The sequence below is a fragment of the Anopheles darlingi genome, chromosome 3 (genome assembly GCF_943734745.1).
Source record: "Anopheles darlingi chromosome 3, idAnoDarlMG_H_01, whole genome shotgun sequence".
NCBI lineage: Eukaryota > Metazoa > Arthropoda > Insecta > Diptera > Culicidae > Anopheles > Anopheles darlingi.
In genome coordinates, this window is record NC_064875.1 from 54,620,417 (window position 1) to 54,637,307 (window position 16,891).

Genomic DNA, 16,891 nt, shown 5'->3' on the forward strand with positions numbered 1-16,891 from the left:
TCGGTCTGTTTATAGCACGTCGAGTTGATCGTTTAATCGTGAATCGCTACTACTCTCCTGGGAGGATGAAGATGATGATGATGATGATCATCATGATTGCGTGACTGCTAATTCGTTTGTCCGCGCATAAACCAATGATCACCACCATCAACCACTCGTCGGTCTCGCCCCTCCATGTGGGTGTGTGTGTGTGTGTGTGTGTGTGTGTGTGTGTGTGTGTGTGTGTGTGTGTGTGTGTGTGTGTGTGTGTCGAGTGATTAATGCTTTGTTTACGATCGCGCACGATCACCGAGTTCAATGACCGGACCGAATCGTCACGATCGTCATCTTTCACGTTCACGATCTTGTCACCGATGTGCGATGCACCGGCCCCCGGACGGTCAAACGTTTCGCTGAAAGATATGCCCCCCCCCCCCTTTCCCAGTGCTCCTGATCCTGTGCTCTGTGCTGAGGCGGTGCAAGATGTTTTTCAATTTTCCCGCGAAGGACCGCCCTATGTTCTGGTGGTGGTTTGTTGCTTTCATTTCAACTTTTTTTTTGCTAGCACAAAATATTCACAATTTTCTGCAGCGCCACCAACCACCGATCGACGATGGCGGCGTTTTCGCTGAGCTGCAGTAGCAGTAGCAGCAGCGATGCAGATGCCAACCGATCGCAACGGAGACTAAATATAGCAGCGTTTCGCGAGAGGTAGGCACAAAAGTAGACAAAAAGGAAAAGAAAAGAGAGGAAGAGAGAAAAAAAACATCCCCCCGGGGGGCGGAAACAGCGGGAAAAATTGCCGAAAATTGTGCTTCGGTCGTGGCATCGTGACAGAGACAGGATGCAGAGCTGGATGGTTCTGATGGTTTCGCGATCATCGGCACCGCCGGACTGGTTTCGAAGCTAAGAAGATAGCCAAAAAGGCGACGCGCACTGCAGATGCAGATGACGAATCCTTCCTTTTTGCGGATTGTTTTTTGTTGCTTTTTTGCGAGAAGGAGAAGGGACATGACATGGTAGGACACATGTCAAACCAACGGGAACGGACACACACACACACACACACACCGGCACACACATACCGGATGTCACATTCGCCGAGTGCACGATCTGTGCAGCCTCATTTCCGTCTTCGTTCGCCATTTTTGCGGCGCGGCAATCAATCTGATGCCAACCAGGGGGCCAACGATCGTAAACAGCTTCAGGATCATTAGCTTCCCCGTACGACAGTCACAACAGTCACAACAGTACTTTCTGTCTCGTGGCATCGTCTGTTCTTCCGCGTAGCCCCGAGGCCCCAAACCGACTGTGTCCACAGGCAAACAACGGTCCACAGGTCCCTCCCTTCCCGCCCTGGTTCCTCCGAGAGGATGATGCACAAATTACATCCCCAAATTTAACCCCCTCCCTCTTTCGATGTCTGTTTTTTTTGTTGTATTTTGCGCGAAGGAATGGAGCTCTGGAGGTGCTGGAATGTTCTCTCGGTTTCCGTAGGGTCTCTCTCTCTCTTTCTTTCTCTCTCTTTCTCTCTCTCTCTCTCTCTCTCTCTCTCTCTCTCTCTCTCTCTGTGTGTGTGCAAATGCAAATGTTTATCCAGACGCTTTTCTTCCTTCCAGACGCTCTCTGCTGGTGCTCGGCTGGAGCGTTTGTGTGTTTGCGCATTTGCGAACACCGGACCAGAAGGAACACACACGCAGGGCGTCCTTGAGGCGCACACCGTTTTTGGGGGGCCTTCTCCTCCCTTCACACCCAACCCGGAGTCCGCTGCTTGGTTTGATAAGACCTTCTCCTCTTCCCACTCGCAGGGCGTTTGCCAATTGCTTCTACTTCTTGGTGCGCGTTGTTGTTGTGGTGTTGGCATCAGTGATCGATGCACCGATACGCGGAGATTGGCAAGCGCATGGTTTGTTACTAGGCGCCAGCGGAAGCCACTGCTGCTGCTGGCCCTTCCAGGTGGTAGTGGCATCCAGTTCCACAATGTTATGGTGTCCTATGTTGACAATCTGAGGGTCTCCATTGGAGTGACCCGGCCACAGACAGACACCTCAGACTAGACGAGACCGATAAACTATTCGCGATCCCATTTCGAGGGGGGGGCCCGCGACCATCATTAGTATATTATTCGCGAAAAAAAAAAGGTGAAACCATTCCGTCCAGTCGTCTGTCGTCTGTCGTGTCGCGCCACCACCCCAATCAGGAAGTACTTTTCGGAGTACAATGAGCAGCTGATAACAGTGAGGGCGAGCGCGAGGACGAGGGCGCGAGGTTGGTAGTGCGCTGTGCGCTGATTGTTTGGCAAACCGCAGCACAGTTTGGAACGCACGCCAAGTTTCGCCTGGAACGCCGTCAAGACATTGCGCTCGCTCGCCATCGCTATCGCTTATCGCACACGCCCTCTTATCGGCCACATTTGCGCGATTCGACCGACCACCATGAAGACGACCGTCGCCGCGGTTCGCGGCGAGAGGAGAAGCCGAGCCAAAGGGAAGGAGAGGTGCATTTAGGTGCAATTGCAGAACGCAAACTGATTAAAACCGAGCGAGCGAGCGAGCGAACGAGCATTACGATAATCAAGGCCGCAACGACAAGGGTGGCAGGGGGGGTTTGGGGTATTTTGGAGGTCAAAGAGTACTCCGTGCGCCCCGGACCACCGCGGTGCATCGAACTGTGCATTCGCATTCGCGGCGTAATCTCCGGCTGGCAGATAAACCGACCAGCGAGAGATGTTACTGTGGTGTTGGTGGTTGTGTTTTGGGTTTTTTCTTTGCGTCTGATAAGAAACGCGCCGCTCGCCGCTACTACGTTGCGTAAGATCGTATCGTAATCCCCCCGCCAGAGTCTTGCAGATGGAGATCGAGTAGCAGAGATGTACTTACGTGGTACGTTGCGCTGGTTCCAGATGTTGCGCAGCGGTGGCGAGCTGTGATGGTAGAAGTTGGGCCGCAGGAACGTACCGGACGATTGGAGGTGGGCGGCTGCGGCCGCCTGCTGCTGGAGGTGTTGCTGGGTGGCCGCGACCGCGGCCGCTGCCGCCACCTGCGAGAGAGCTGACGACGAGCTAAGCGACGAACCGACGGAGGAAGGCGAACCGACGCCATGTTGCTGTTGCTGTTGCTGCTGCTGCTGCTGCTGTTGGGCGTGTTGCGGATGTTGATGCTGCGATTGTTGCTGATGTTGCTGGTGATGCTGATGTTGCTGTTGCTGTTGCTGGTGGTGATGCTGTTGTTGCTGTTGCTGTTGCGGCTGCTGCTGGGTATGCTGTGGTGGGCCGGTGCTGCTGGTCGGAATGCCAAGTCGCGCCTTCAGCTCATCGCTGCACGCCGGTTGCCCACCGCTGCTGGAACTGTCCACATCCGACACACCGCTATCGGCCGGGCTGGGAGGTAGTGAGCCTTTACCACGCGCGAGATGGGTTTGAAAGAAACGGAAGAGAAGGAGGAAGAAAGAAAGAACAAAAAAATTAAATTCTTCTCCAGCTGTTGGTTAAGCCTCCCGAGAGGCGCGACGCCATTCCACAGGCAAAGGACCTCCAAGACCAGCTTTCTAATCCTCCTACGAGTCCTACACAACATTACGACTCCACGCATCATCATCATCATTCCCTTTAATCAGCGCGATCGTTACGCTCCGGCAATCACCATTCATTCGCGCCCGGGGTACTGCCCAGCTGCACCGATCTCCCCCCCCCCCCCGCGTGCAGCTCGCGAATCACAAATCCCGCATCCTGCAAAAATCACAAAACGTAACGCCGGCGTGGAAGGCGTCGTGCTGCGCGACGCGCGCGAAAGGATACGAGGAAAGTTGTTACCTTTACCTTCTTTTTTTTTTTCTTCTTCGTTTTGTTCGCAAAACACCCCGCATTGTGCTGCCTGGTGCCGTTTCCGCACACGCACACACACAGAAACACACACAGAGCCACACAGACGAATGATCGCATCGGATGCGCGAACTGAGGATCGCGTTTGTTTGAAGTTTCACTGTTGCTCGAGGATTTTTCTCCAAAAAAAAAAAAGGGAACCCCAAAGAACCCGCGAAAGGAACCCTAATCCCTGGCCTAATGGCAAGCAAGGAGCATCCGGAGACCGAAAAAAGGGGTCTCAGGAGCTGGGACAAGGATCTACCATCGGAGAATCGGCGCAGGTGAGATATCAAGCTTTATAGCGAATCAATCCAACGAAGTGGAGGAATTGGCGACGAGCAGGAATGAGGATAAAAAGAAAAGGGATCACGACCGAGCAGGTCCCGGAGAGGCAACTACAATTTGCTACCGTACATTTGTTATGTCTCGACCCGATCACACCGATCATACACCGAGAGATGATCATCATGATGATGATGATTCCCACAAGGATCACGCACAACGGATCGGCATCGGAACAATGAAGGGGGAGAGGATATGCGTGGGTAGCCGCTGCAAACACACACACACACTACCCGGGGGTAAATAGCGAGCTTCTTGATTCTCAATCGAAGAAATGTTTTGCCACAAAAAGCAACACTCATTCCCAGCCCGCCTCTAGCTCTAGGGAAGGAGTTGTCCTTCGCCTGCATTCGGTGGTCTCTGCACAATCATTGAAATGACGAGCGAAATCAATGACATTCGGTCCCCGTTTATGGGTCCCACGGTTCGCGCGCTCTCTCTTTTTCTCTCTTTCTCTCTGTGCCACTTGCAATAATATTTATTTTGCCAATCGAACGACAACCTCTTTCCAGATCGGAAAGAAGAAGCGAGAGAGAGAGGGAGTTTGCGGGGACAAAAGATGCGGGAAAGCATGCATACCACCCTCTTCAGCGCATAATTGTCCTTTCGGGGTTCGTTTCGTTCCGCTCGAAGGACACAAATGTGTTCCATCTCGGTGACCCTTTCCTGGGCCAGGACGGTCCCGCGCGGTTCGCGATTTGCAATTCTCGGAGCAGGAGAAGGAGGCGAAGAACGAGGACGAGGACGACGGCGAGAACCACAAATCATTAATTATAATTTCATAATTCCGAATGCTCGTCGCCGCGATTTGTGCCGAAGCATTATTCACGAGTTTTGCGGATGGGGTAGGGCTTGGTGTGCGGAAGGTTGATTTCGAATTCCGAAATTCCGAATTCCGGGGACTTTTTCGAGGTGTAGGGGGAATACCAATACGTACTTGCCAATCGGAGGAACGCTTGATGGTGGGAGGATTGCAGCTTCTCCATCGAGCGCAGATGGAAAATGTTTTCCAGGAAGCCAGCGCCACCGCCACCACAACCACCACCACCACCATCGTCGTCCGTCAGAAGCGTAAGGAAGGGTGACGACGCCAGTGCTCCAGCAGCAGCAGCAGCAGCAGCAGCATGGCAAACTGCGGGCGAACGATGAACGAACGATACAAACACACAGATTTTTTGGTTTTCTTCTGGGGTTTTCGAAGCCAGAAAGCAAACGTTTAACCAGCAAAAACAAAAACGGTGCATGCTGGCAAAACAATGGAGCTCCCCGGGAATGGGCGAGCAGTAGTGCAGTAGCAGAATGACAAAAAAAAGGTGAGCGGCAAGCGCGGTACGGAGCGCCGAGTTCGAGTGTTTGAGGTGTGTAAGATTGTGGTGCAAAGAGAGGCAAGAAAAAAGGGGTTTTTTTTCAAAATTGAATCGGAAAAAGTAGGAAAATCGAAAAGCTATTGCGTGATAAGAAATGCTTAAAAAAGCTGAAGAAGTAGTAGTAGTAGAAGAAGAAGAAGAAGAAGAAGAACAAGAAGAAGTAGTAGAACAAGACGAAGAACAAGATAAGAAACAGAGTAGAAAAAGTGAGAGCGAGCGAATTGGAGCAAAAAAAAAAGTACATCGAGAACTGAGCAATGCGCTGCTGGAATGGCGCGCCAGCAGGACCGGATTAATTGATGACGTCGCACACACACACACACACACAAACGCTGCCTAAACACACCTTTTCCCGGGGGCAACGGCAACGGGGAAGAGGGTCTTCAGCAACCGGACCTCAATAAACAACTTCCGGTTCCTTCCGGTTGCCGAGCCTTTTGCCCTTCTCTGGTGGTCATTGCTGCTCGTTAGCTGCCGCCCCGTGGCCGTGCCCCTGCACCCTGCGTCCACGCTACAATGTGGCGCGAGAAACAGCGTGAGGAGAAAGCGGTCGCGGCCGCGGCCTTCCCCCTTCCTTCCTTCCTTTCCTCCCCTTTGCAGCTTTGAGCTGCTTGAGTTGATTGAGCCGCGTAGCTAATCGCACAACAGTTTGATGGACTCGCACCGAGCGCCGCGCGGCCGCGCGATGCAGCATCTTCGTCTTTCGACGGTTCTTCACCCCTTTTTGCCGCTGCTGCTTCGGCCGCTCCTGTTGGCCCTTTTTTTTTTGGCCGAGTCCGAGGTTCCATGTTTACATACTTTGCATTCCCGCGAAGCGATGCGCGTTCCGGGGGGAAGGGTCGAGACAGGGAGAACGTCGTCGTCGTCGGGATGTCGTCCTTGAGGCCACGCCAAGGACCGGGTGAAAGGGGGGAACCGGATACGCAGAGGGACCGTTCCGCGGAACGGTCAGTTCCTACCCCGGGACCCGGGTTATTATTTTCGTTTTTTTTCTTCTCTCTCTTCCTGTCATCCATTTGATCCGATTTTGTTGTTCTTGCCGCGCGGAAGCGCGGAATCGGATCCGCGGTCCCGCGCGGAGGGCCAATAAAACGTTATCATCGCGCGCGTTGCGCACTGGCCACTGGCCACTGGCCTGCGCATGGTGGAAATCCGGGAAGGGGCTTTTAAGGAGGTTGATTCCAAGTCCGGTTGATTTTTTGCTGAAGTTATGGCCATTCGGACCTTCGAATTTCGGACCGTCTTTTCCGGACGGTGACCGCCGGCTGGTGATGATTTATTTATTTAAGTAAATGTCCGGTTTGGCCCCGGCCGCGAGGCTTTTCCGGTTTTTCCTTCGCTTTTCCGCGCTCTACTTTAATGGTACCGACGGGCCGGGCGCCGGTTCTTCGTGGGAATGTACCGCGCGGACAGGAATGACGAGACAGGGTGATGATGATGACGAGACAGGGTGATGCTGCGCTACGGCTTCTGGTAGCTGCGACACGCGTCCTCAACCGGCTCCGCGCCTCAGCGCCCGGCCCTAGTGGCCGCTAGTGTCAAATGTGTCATCGTAATTTATTGCTTTTCGCTTGATTTGGTCACGTTCTTCTCGCGAACGCATCGTCGTGGCCATCGTCACCACGATGACCGAAGGGACCGAAGCCTTTCGAAGGACAATAGGGGCTAGGAGCCACGAGAAGACACAGAACGAACGAGCAGAAGACGAAGATGGTTCTCCGCCCCAAAAAACCGGGCCCGGAAAATGGATCACTCCCGGCGGCTAGGCGGCGTTGCGTTAGTCATCGTGCCGCGGCCGAACGCAGACTGGTATGCCGGTAATTGATTCATCTGTCATTTGACCGCGCGCGCTCGCTCTCGGTCTCCTCGCTGCCCAAAACTGCGCTTCATTTTCCCCTTGGTGTTTTTTTTTGTTGTTTTGTTGTTCTGCTGCGCGAAGCCTTCTCCTCTCCTTTCGCGCAGTGAGGGAAATGAGCCGAACATAATCCCATGCTACTATCCCCTTTTGCCATGGTCGCGGGGATTTTCGACTGTTTTGTTTTGTTATTTTTTCTGTTGGTAACTCGACCAATTAAAACCAGGAACCAGGAACTACACATTCCGTTACAATCGCGGTCCGCGTGATGTGGAATGTAGACAAGAAAGTAGTACAAAATGGACTGGAGTTTGGACTATTAAGAGGATGTTAAGAAGCTCGATCAATAGTGGTTATCTAAAGGATCTTCCTCAACTCGCTGAATGGAATTTGAAGGTACTGACTACCTCCGAAAATGAGAGCTGTTGATCCAAATGTCAATTTCAATGCTTGATCGCATCACCTTAACCTTCACACGGTTCCTATAGCCCAGGTTCCTCTTCACCGGTGACCATCACGGTTTGAGGTCCCCATTTGTGAAAATGATTTTCAATTAAAATATTTATACGGCACCATCGATGCTACCAGACACCTCCCGCCGGCCGGGTCAGGACGGAATGACGGATATTACGACATCATCGGAGCCGGCGCGCTGCCAGAAAAAGGTTTTTCCCGAGATGGAACAGCGGTTCCTCTCCCTTTTCCGAGCCGAGCCGGCCGGTACACATCTTTCATGAATAACTGATTCAAACGGGCCCAAGAACGGACTGGCTGTTTGGGGCCTGGCACTACGGACTATTAAGACGATACCAAACCCCGGATCCCGGACGACAAATAATAAAACAAAGACCCCGTTGGTGGGGCCCCGGGAAATGGGCCACAAACCGGCCGGCTGGCGGGTCTGTAACATGATTTCCGGCTACATTGCTCGTTCGCTCTCTGTCGCGCTCTCTCGCTCTCTACTCACCAGGACCAGCCAAGAGGATTGGGATTTCCACGAAGCACGAAGCACGGACACAGTCGAGCACTTTCCGAGTTGGAGTCCTGCTGCTGGGTACCGGAAGCACAAAACCGGAACAAAGCCCTCTTCACCGGAACAGCTCCACCACTCCACTCCACTCATGACTGATGCATGAGGTTGGGGCAGGCAGGCAGGCAGGCAGGCAGACAGGTAAGCTGATGGCTGTCTGACTGTCTGACTGGAAGGCAGGCAAGTTCGCATCACATCAAAAGGATCTTCTCCGCCGAAGGAGTCCCGGGATGTTGGAGAGACGTTGCGTGCGTTATGTAAAACGTTGGAAAACTCGCGCTGCACCAGCGCAGGACTCTCAAATATTGATCCAAAACTCCGGAGCCCGGTGAGTATCTTCGCAGCATCGTCGTGTTCAAGGTTAAACGAATCTGAACCGGACCCCCTCGGCAGAATACGCCCTTTGCCTTTTGGGGGAATTCCCGATGTTCTGTACTATGTGTGCGTGTGTGTGTGTGTGTGTGTGTCCTTTCTTTGCAGTCGAGAGGGTTACGTACGCGTGACACAAGCTCCGGAAGGTGGATGATCACGGTGAAGAAAAGGTGTGAAAGGATCAGATGCGGGACTCGAGTGCGGCTCGACTCGATTGTTATGGGATGCAACCCCGACCACAATGGGCCAATCTCGCAGATTGCATCTGTCCAAGGGGCTCGAATCCTGACGCGCGTCCTGCAACAGAACGGACCGATGCTCTGTCTCTATGTGTGTCGTTCTGTTTTCGTTCTGCTCTCGCTTTGAGGCTAATTTGTGTGAATGACAGAAGGATGGATTACTTCTTCTGACCTGCTCCCAAAAGCGGCCGATCCTTTCTGTATACACCCAGCATGTCCTAGCGCGGGTGTGCGGTCGTTGCAGGTTAAGGTTGCGCTCAATGGTTGAAAGGGCATCAAGCCGATTGCGCCGACAACTCCATTCATCCATCTTCCCCCCCAAAAAAAAAGGATCATTATCGGCTTCGAGAGCCGACGACGATTCCCGCTTCCCTTTCAGGTTGCCAAATTGTTTACCCAAGCATCCCATCCGAGTTCCGGATCGGAACACCCGAAGAACGTCGATCCGGATTAGGTGCTCGAACTGCACACAAAGCGATCGACCGAGAGAGAGACAAACAAAAGAAGAAGGAAAGGAAAAAGAGAAAGCGAAAAGGATGAAAGCGAGAAGTGGAGGAGTGCGGCAAAAGGATTAACGAATCCTTTCGGATTGGATTGAGTCACACTGACGCACACACACAAACACTGAGTCGGGGGTGACAACGTCATTGCGTCGGTGTATCGACTGTTGATTGAGGTCCTTTGTCCGGGGCATTCGGCAATTCGGCACGGGACTCCCTCGGGCTGCAGCTGCCGAGAATTTCACATCCCACTGCAAAAAGGGGTTTTGAGCTGTTGTCCCCGATGGCGACCATTGCATTCGATTGCATAGACGTAGGCAAATGGATCTGAAACGCAGTCGCCGTGTGTTTGCCGTGATTGACCAGCTGGCCCCGTCCACAGGAGACCGCCATGCGCCTCATAACTCCCTGACCTAGGGCCATCTGTCAATTGATTGAACTGGAAATTCGATCGCTCGAAAGAGAAGGATTTTGCGGGACTTGCAACCGGATGACTCAACGGAACGCCATCGACCGGCCGGCTCGTCACTTCGATTGCACATCATTTCAATTTGGACATTGGTGGAGGGCCAACTGAGGTCCGTCAGCTGCCAACGGGGGCCTAGCTGACATACGGATAACCCCGAGGACCGTTGTCTGTCTGTTGGACAAAAAAAAAAAAGAAAAAGGGGAAAAAGCCTTTCATCGGCATCGGCACCAACAATGATGATGATCTATCCCTCTATCAAGCATCCCGATCGGAGCGGCCAATCCTTTCCAACGTGTTCCAACGTCCTTCCTTCCTTCCTTCCTTCCCCTGTGTCATCACCATCACCGCGGGAAGGGAGGACAGGGGAAGCCAAGATTTATGGCCATTCCATTTCCTCGTATGAAAATAAATAAATGCAAACCAACCGCATCGCTGGTTGGTCGCTATCGCGTCGCGCCATCGCATCCGTGCTGGATTGCCTCCGGATTCCTCATTGACTCTCTCTCTCTCTCTCTACCTCTCTCTACCTCTCTCTACCTCTCTCTCTGTCTCTCTCTCTCGTCAGCACCGGTGAGAAGTGAGGAAGCGACCAGGGAACTGATTTACATTTCTTCTCCTTTCTCCCTCTCCCTTAGCTTCTCTTCTGCTCGCTTCCCGGTTTTCGGTTGACTTCTTCGTCTTCTGCGCGCCCCGAGGAAGGAAAAACGCGCTTCCGGTTTCCGGGCCGGGCCGGACTCCGGGCTATTCTGTTCCCCCCCCCCTGGTGCAGTTGATGGGTAGCGATCACTGTCGCAGCTCACACACACACACACACACACGGTATGGTGGCACTGGACATTCTCTCTCTATTCCCCCTTTAAGAAGAAACTTGAAGTCGCGCGCGCGAAGGAATCCGCTTTCGATTCGTTTTGCTTTTATTGCTTTCAGCCGCTCCCTGGCTACCGCTGCCTGACAACAACAACAACAACCAGGGGGGGGAAGAACTGGAAGGAAAGGAAGGAACGGGGCCTCCTAATGCTTTCCTCACCTTGTGCATGCCAGCGGTGGACATGATGGACTGGATGGCCCGGGCCACCCCAGGGGCTCTGGTAGTTGAAATCATAATTACAACTCCGCCAGTGTGTAATCATTCCACATGATCATCATCGGACGCGCGCGATTTGACGAGGATTCTCGCGGTGCGTCTCTGTGTGTGTGTGTGTGTGTCGGACAGGGATCCGAGTGATGCGCAATGATGCGCCGTGTCCGCGAACGGACGCCGGAGGAAAACTCGTTCATAACGATCCTGATCCTGATCCTGATGGCCGCGAGCACCCCGGAGGAGTGTAATGGCCCGGAGCCCGGAGCCCTTCGCGCGAACGTTGCGCGATTGTTGCGCGAGCAGCAAAACAGCAAGCAGGCGAAATAAGGGGGAATGCCCCGCACCCCGTCCCCACCAACCCATCGACCAAGTGGTGTGGCGTTTGTTTGGAGGTAAAGTTGCGTGAAACTTGACGGCGGCGCACGGCAACCGCAACCGGAAAGCCAAAGGACAAACACACGGACACGGACATGGACGGTCGGACGGGCGGTCGGGACCAGTGGATATGGCCAACAAAGGGCTGCTTGCGCTGGCTTCCCCATTAGTAGGAGCGCCCTTTCTCGGTGCGCAGTAGGCCCTTCTGGTTCTTTCTTTTCTTTTCTTGGAGAGGATTCGAAAGGACTGCTTGGACCTTGTTGTTGTTTGAAAACCCAATTCAGTGCTACGAGTGAGTGAAATGACGGAAGGCACCACACGGACCACGCATTGCCACCGGCAATAGGTGCTGGGCGATCAGAATCCAGCGCGACCTGCGCGAGCTCTCATAAATCTTCTTCGTCGTCATACGCACCCCGACCGAGAACAAGACACTAATGCGATTCATGAGGCTATGCTTGTCGCAACCCCGTGCTGGGCGGCTGCGTGATGGATGGACGACGGTTTGGGGAGCAAACGGACAAGGTTTTAGAGATAGTTTACAAGACAACGAAAAGACAAAACGACAGACAGCGTTTGACGAACTAGACAAAATAATTGCAAAAAAGAGACACAGAAAACGATTCAAGTGCGTTGTGCATGCGCGCTTGCAGTGGAGCACTTCTTGGGCCGCCGAAGCCCCAGCAAAGGCAAGAACTTGTGGTGTACGGCGTGGCGCGAGCTGGACGCCTAACGGTGCAGGTGTTGTTTTTTATGTTTGAATAATAACTTTAAAGAAGAAAAGCTGAAAGATCGTGAAAAGCTTGCAACAAATCTTAGAGAACTTGAATACGGGAAAAAGGCATATCGGTGACGGCAGCCCGGAGGCTGCAAGGTCGCGCGAGTTCCGCGCTCGCGTCTGAGTGCACTTGCAGCCTCCTCCTTTGACGCAGTCTCACGCAGATTGAATTGTATAAAAAACGGAACGGAACGGAACCAATAAAAATTAAACACAGAACGAACGAACGAGTGAACGAGAGACGGAGGATGCAGAAGGAAAGACGTTATTGGGGCTCACGAACCTGTGCTGGACGTGCTGTAGCCACGATGGTACGGACCTTGCGGTATGTGGGTACCACTGAGCAGTCCGTGCAGGAGCGGCCTGTGCTGCTGCGAGCCGGGCTGTAACGTGCTGGCCAGCAGGCTGGTCGGCGTCTGTTGCGATGGATGGTGGGCGCCTGTTCCGCCGCCGCCGCCGATGCCTCCGCCTCCGCCACCACCGCCTCCACCGTTGCCGTTGCCGACGCCGGTCAACGAGGAACGTTGCTGCGGTGGTGGGCTCGGTGATTGCGGCAGGAGCGGTATCTCGGTGTCCACTGTGAAGAAGGAGAAAAGACAAGAAAAGAGAGAGAGAGAGCACTCATTAGCCATCGTGGTTCGGGATAGGATTCAGTAGCAGATTCGTGACCGGACTCATGGTTCGGCTGTTTACAGTTTCGCGCATTCAAGGACTCCTCGCTCAGGCGCTGCGCCGGAGACGGATGATTTGCGATTTGCGGCGCGGATCTCACGTGCCAAAATGTGGCAGGCACGTCACGTGCTGGTGGGTTCTCACTCGCGGAGTTCGTTCGAGAATGTTATGCAAATGGTTCCATTGACACCGCAACCGGCGGCCGAACGGAAACGACGCAAAAAGGATAACGATAACGGCAAAGTCCTCTCGGCCGGTGGCCGGAAAACCATACCCCACCCTTATGAAGATCGTCGCGCCGGTCGATTGAAATGTTAATTTGTGAAGAGAAGAGCCGACGACCTTGACGTCCGCTGAAGAGCCTCCGGCCGCCGGCGAAAAAGGCTCAACCACCGTTACGTAAGCAGGGAAAATGAAACAGACAGTGTGTGAGGGAGAAAGAGAGAGTGTGTGTGTGTGTGTGAGAGAGAGAAGAAACTCCGAGCCCCACCCATATGCTGATGAAAAGTCGATAAGTTGACCCGGAAAACACCGGGACCGGAACATGCGTTGCGGCGGACGATCAACAGATACGTCTTCTGCTGGGGTGTTGGGACCTTGGAAGTGACTTCTCTCTTAGTTCATTACCATTTTTCTTCCCATGACAGTCAATTCCTAGGGTGTACCTCATTCTCCTCTCTATCATCATCATCATCATCATCATCATCATCATCATCATCATCTTCTTCTCTATCATACTGAACACATCATCATCGTTTTTTTGGGGGGGGAAATTAATTTCCCGGAAAACTCCTGGTGACCCACCCCACTGCTGCTGGAGTACATAAGAGCAGTGGTGCTTCCGGAACTCAACACGCCGAGCGAACGGGGCGAACTCTGCAGACACCACACCCATCGCCGGTACGAAGAAGAACAGGAGCAACAGATGGTCGAGAAGAGAGAGAGAGAGAGAGTGTGTGTGTGTGTAGATGGGCTCCGCTACTGACTGCGGCTGCTGCTGCTGCTGTTAATATGTGGTATACCAGCAACAGCCGGTGTGGCTCGCAGGATATCGATTTTCGAGCGCAAATGGCGCTCCTTCTCCTCCTTCTCCGCCTCCTCCCCGTTCTCAGAACGATCGAACTCCCCATGGAGTGACCTTGAGCCGATCCATGCCACGGTACCCGGCGGCACTGCGGATAGAATGTTTAATCGGTAGAAGAAAGCAGCCGCACACTAAGGTAGCTGCTGAAGGGCTAAGGGAGGTCCGTAGGATAACGCATTTGTCATGCTTCGAACCTTGCGGGGGGTGGGGGTCGCCAACCCGAAAACCATTCCAATCGACCACGGAACACGGCGTGCGGCAACACAGCCCTATATCTGGTCGCTCGGTCGAGTGTGTGTCACTGACGGTCGGAAAAACTTCCGGAAAACTCCGGAGCCGGTTGGTTGCTGGTGTTGGTGAGGCCGAGTTCTCTGCCGAAGGAGAGTGAAAGTACTACTGGGAGGACTATATCGAGCCTATGGCACATTTTCCGGCGAGAGAAAGACAGACAGAGAGAGTATCTGACAGACGGAACAGCTGAGCAGCCGCCTCCCGTGGTGTGTGTGTGTGTGCCCTCGCAGCCTTTTGCCGATCGATCGCTCCCCCGGATGTCCTGGCGACGTGTTTGTGGCGACTCTCTAATTTACATAAAACATAAACATTGCCACACTACTACCGCTTGCTTTGCGAGATTGTGGTCTGTGTCTCGCCGATGAGGAGTATTGGAAAACGGAGAGAGAGAGAGATGATGATGCGCCCGTAAGATGTCTCCCCGTGGCCGTGGTCGTATCCGTGGCGCAAACAAGGCAAACGCCTTCGCCACGGATCAATACGGCTAGACGGCGGATCGGGCGGGTATTGGTGCGGTGAGGCAGAACCCCAAAAACGCCTCGCTGTCTTGAGAGGGGGGAAGGCCACCTTTTTGGGGCCGCTGATAATACCCGAGAGTGTGTTCTCTCTCTCTCTGTTGCTCTCTCTCTGTCTCTCGAACATCATCGTTGGCACTTGGAGCTCGTGTAACGATTTGTTTTGAGTTATTTGCACGCCGAAATCGCTTCCTGTTCGTGGCGTGGAGAACCTGCCTCGGAAGAGCGATTCCGTGTTAAGCACTTTTGGAGCACACCGGTTTCGGTTCCCAAAACGCAGGAAAGACAGAAAAAAGGGTGTGTAGCTTTGTGTCATGGCCGATGTTTACCGCGGTCCGTTTGCGCGGTGGTTGACTGGCTGGCTGTTCTTCCTTCCTTCCTTGAGTCTTCCGGTGTAAATTTTAATAATTGATTCGGATTACAGCCATTAATGTTTAACATGCGCTGCTACATGGCCCTTTCGTAACGAGTGTTGCGTAAGATGAGCCTGATATGACATGGATGTCTTGTAAAATTATGTGCCTTTTTTTTTCGCCGCCATACTTTTGTCGCATTTCTGAGCTGCTCGATTGGAAGTTTCAGATCGATAGTTTCAGATAAAAAAAAACACACATTCCATCAGTTCGTGCAAAGTGTAGCGGAACTTGGTATGGCGATTTCTAATGCCTCAGTAGGCTGTGAGGAATCTTTGAACGAGCAGGGATTGGAATTTTATCTTCGCAAAAGTATGTCATACTGCGATGTACGTGACAATCTCGCCGTCTTTGACATCTGCTATTAATAGAAGTCGTCAATACTGATCAGGCAAGCACTGGAAGCAACCTTAGACTCCGGTACAGGCACGTCTGTAGGCCACACAACACACACCGTTGAGGCACGATTCATGCAGCTAGAGATCTGGAAGTTGACTTGCTTTTTTTTGCAATCGCTGGATGCAAGGATGGCTGGAGGAAATTGCTCTGCCGCATCTCTGGCTCCCCACCCGGGTCAGATAGGTCCGGAACAACTCATCTCAAACCTACCTCAACGTCACCGAATCGAAAGTACCAGTCGCCATGTCCGGACTCGTTCGGTGCGCTGGTTGGTAGGTTGACGAACGATTAACCTTGGCCTACTCCACCGTCACCCGTAAAGCTGTGGGCTTTCTCAGGGGTTTCCACCTAGACCTCTGAACAGGGCGCGAGCGGCCACCGTTGGCCAACTTCCGGCTTTCTTTTTCACTGCAGCAGCAGCAGCACCGCATGGTGTGCAGCGCGCGCACAACACCGCATATTGTCGTCGCATCGACCCCGTTTTCACGTCGTCGCCTTTTCCATGGTGTGGAGGCCGTACCCCCCGGGGTGTTCGACATGGACGAACTCCTTGGCACCCCTGCGATGAGGGTAATCTGGGGCGAGCGAGGAAATATGATTATCATTATCGTAATGAGATTTGCTCCCGGTGCTCGGTCGCTGGTCGGAGCAGCAGCAGTTGAGATGTTCAGGCCGGAAAACCGGTCACCACTGCAGGCGAAAGTGTCTACTAGCAGGAACACTTCGCTTCGACAGGTATCAGGCGCTTCGTTTAAGTTGCTAGATGACACTTGTACTGTCAAATGGTACTGCTGGTGACAGTGTGTGTGGCAATCGCTCTCGGAGCCCAGAATTCTTGTATGCGTGTTCCTCCGGTTATTGGCTTAAGTTGTACTCTGTTCCTGTAAACGTTATCCTCTCCAAAAAAAACGCCACAAAAAACAATAGGCGGAGGGTGCAAAAGAGACACCGTCACTCTCACTCTTTCATCGGCGCGTTCTGTGGCTGTCACTGGCCGGTAGCAGTCACAGCGTACGAGACAAGTAGCCACCGTGGCGGGTAGCGAGTATCGATTGCAACACCGAAAAAACCTCGCTTGTGGTGGTGGTTCGGTGCTTGGCATTTCGATTCTTCTGCTTCTTTTTCTTTTTCTTCTACTTCTTCTTCTTCTTCTTCTTCTTCTTCTTCTTTATCCCCGCCAACTGCTGTCCACGATTCATCTAAAATGCGACGGAGCAATGGCGGCGGGAACTGTGAGGTGCGAAGAACGGTCTGTTGCCCGGTTTGTC

General features: G+C 53.1%; 1 protein-coding gene across 1 annotated transcript in view; it reads right to left on the minus strand.

Annotated features, from left to right (window-relative positions):
- LOC125954976 (ecdysone-induced protein 74EF) overlaps positions 1-16,891 on the minus strand; it is a 221,973-nt gene that overhangs the window by 12,192 nt on the left and 192,890 nt on the right. The window contains 2 exon segments of the mRNA XM_049685728.1: positions 2,859-3,374; positions 12,533-12,826. Coding sequence (XP_049541685.1) covers positions 2,859-3,374; positions 12,533-12,826 — 810 coding nt within the window.